The sequence below is a fragment of the Perkinsus marinus genome (assembly GCF_000006405.1).
Source record: "Perkinsus marinus ATCC 50983 genomic scaffold scf_1104296931858, whole genome shotgun sequence".
Taxonomy (NCBI): domain Eukaryota; phylum Perkinsozoa; order Perkinsida; family Perkinsidae; genus Perkinsus; species Perkinsus marinus.
The window spans coordinates 1-1,366 of record NW_003215629.1 but is presented as its reverse complement, the minus strand read 5'-3'; the positions used below and the strand labels follow the sequence as shown (position 1 = coordinate 1,366).

At 47.1% G+C, this 1,366-nt stretch overlaps 1 protein-coding gene across 1 annotated transcript; it reads right to left on the bottom strand.

Moving 5' to 3' along the window:
* Nucleotides 1-664: 664 nt before the first annotated feature.
* Nucleotides 665-1,142, bottom strand: Pmar_PMAR029078 (hypothetical protein; the record flags this gene model as incomplete). Its single annotated transcript, XM_002786109.1, has 2 exons — nucleotides 665-837; nucleotides 1,002-1,142. Coding segments are annotated over 2 exons (314 nt in total), but the record flags the coding sequence as incomplete, so codon positions are not given.
* Between the last annotated feature and the right edge of the window lie 224 nt (nucleotides 1,143-1,366).

The following is a 1,366-nucleotide window of genomic DNA, read 5'->3' as shown; positions in this document are numbered from 1 at the left end:
ATTGCCACGAGAGTAGTTTACTCTCTGCCGCTAGCAGCAAATCTCCTCAGTCGACTCTCTGATAAAGAGACGACTTTGTATATCTACTGAGTAGCGACTTCTCTGCTGGAACTCATTGAAGCACTTTGGGTCCAAATCTTAGACATTCCGAGTACGAATGGTCCGAAAATCAGGCCGATCGCCGAATCTGGTGAATTGAATATACCGGTTAATGAAGCAGTAGCGCCGCAACAGTTTCTGAGAAACTGTATCTCAACTCTTCCTCAACTTTCCAACTCAAGTACATCCCTCGCGGGAAGTAAAGCTTTCTTCCGTAATAAGCGATATAATGGGCCGAAGTGTTGTCGAGCTGGCGGCAGTTCGATGTGAAAAAGGCGAAAAGAAAAATGATTAGTGACCATCAGCAGCTGTCATTGCATCACGTCTCATGCATCCAAGGTCGTGGACACACCCTCCCACTGGACATTGAAGTGAAATGTAATAAGAGCTCAGCTTGAGAGGCTACCTCTCAGAGACGTCCCTTAGAAATACCTGCCTACTGCTCTGTGAGGGATCATCCGCGAGTTGAACCATAGCGTGAAACAAGGAGTCTGTGTCCCAAGGGTACAGATCACCACCGAAGTAAAAATCGTTGCCATATAGTGCAATGCCATGCAGTCCGTACTTCTTGGCCAGGTCGCCGTCCTCGATTGCACGAGTTTGTGAAAAGAAATAGTAGCCGCTCCCATCCGGAAAGATGAATGATCCGTTGCCCCTGGGGTCCACACCATAGTCGCAGATTAGATTCGAGTATGTTGATGCCTGCATAGAGGAGGTTCCCCAAGCGATTGGTGTTATCTAAAAAGCAACACTGGATTTCACGCTACACAGTAGGTATGAGGTCCGTTTCAGCGAACGCGCCAACAATGCATGAGGTGATTCCAAAAAAACTCTCTATCGCAGAAAAGCAGCAACTTGCTGCCAGCAAGGTACTGAAGATTGTAGGAGTCGTGTACACTTACGAATAAAATCTGCTTATTGCGATCTACACCAGCTTCGACGACATCTTTGATCATATCCTCGGCGAAACGGCCCGTATTGAAGTTTTCTATGGACTCATCCGTGTCACGTGGAGTGGCAAAAACAGCGACACTATCAACCATCTTCCCTATGCCGGTTTGTTTGAATTCCTGCGCATGATAATCATCCTTTGTCAACCTAACATGACGAAGCAGCTGCTAAAACCAGTGATCACAACAGGATTCTCCTGCTCCGAGGTATTTGTTGACTCACCCTAACGACACCCGTAGGTTGAGCTCTTTAATAGCCGCGACAAGTTCCTTCCCAACTTGGTATCTACTGGGATCGGAATGTCTAAAGCCCACAT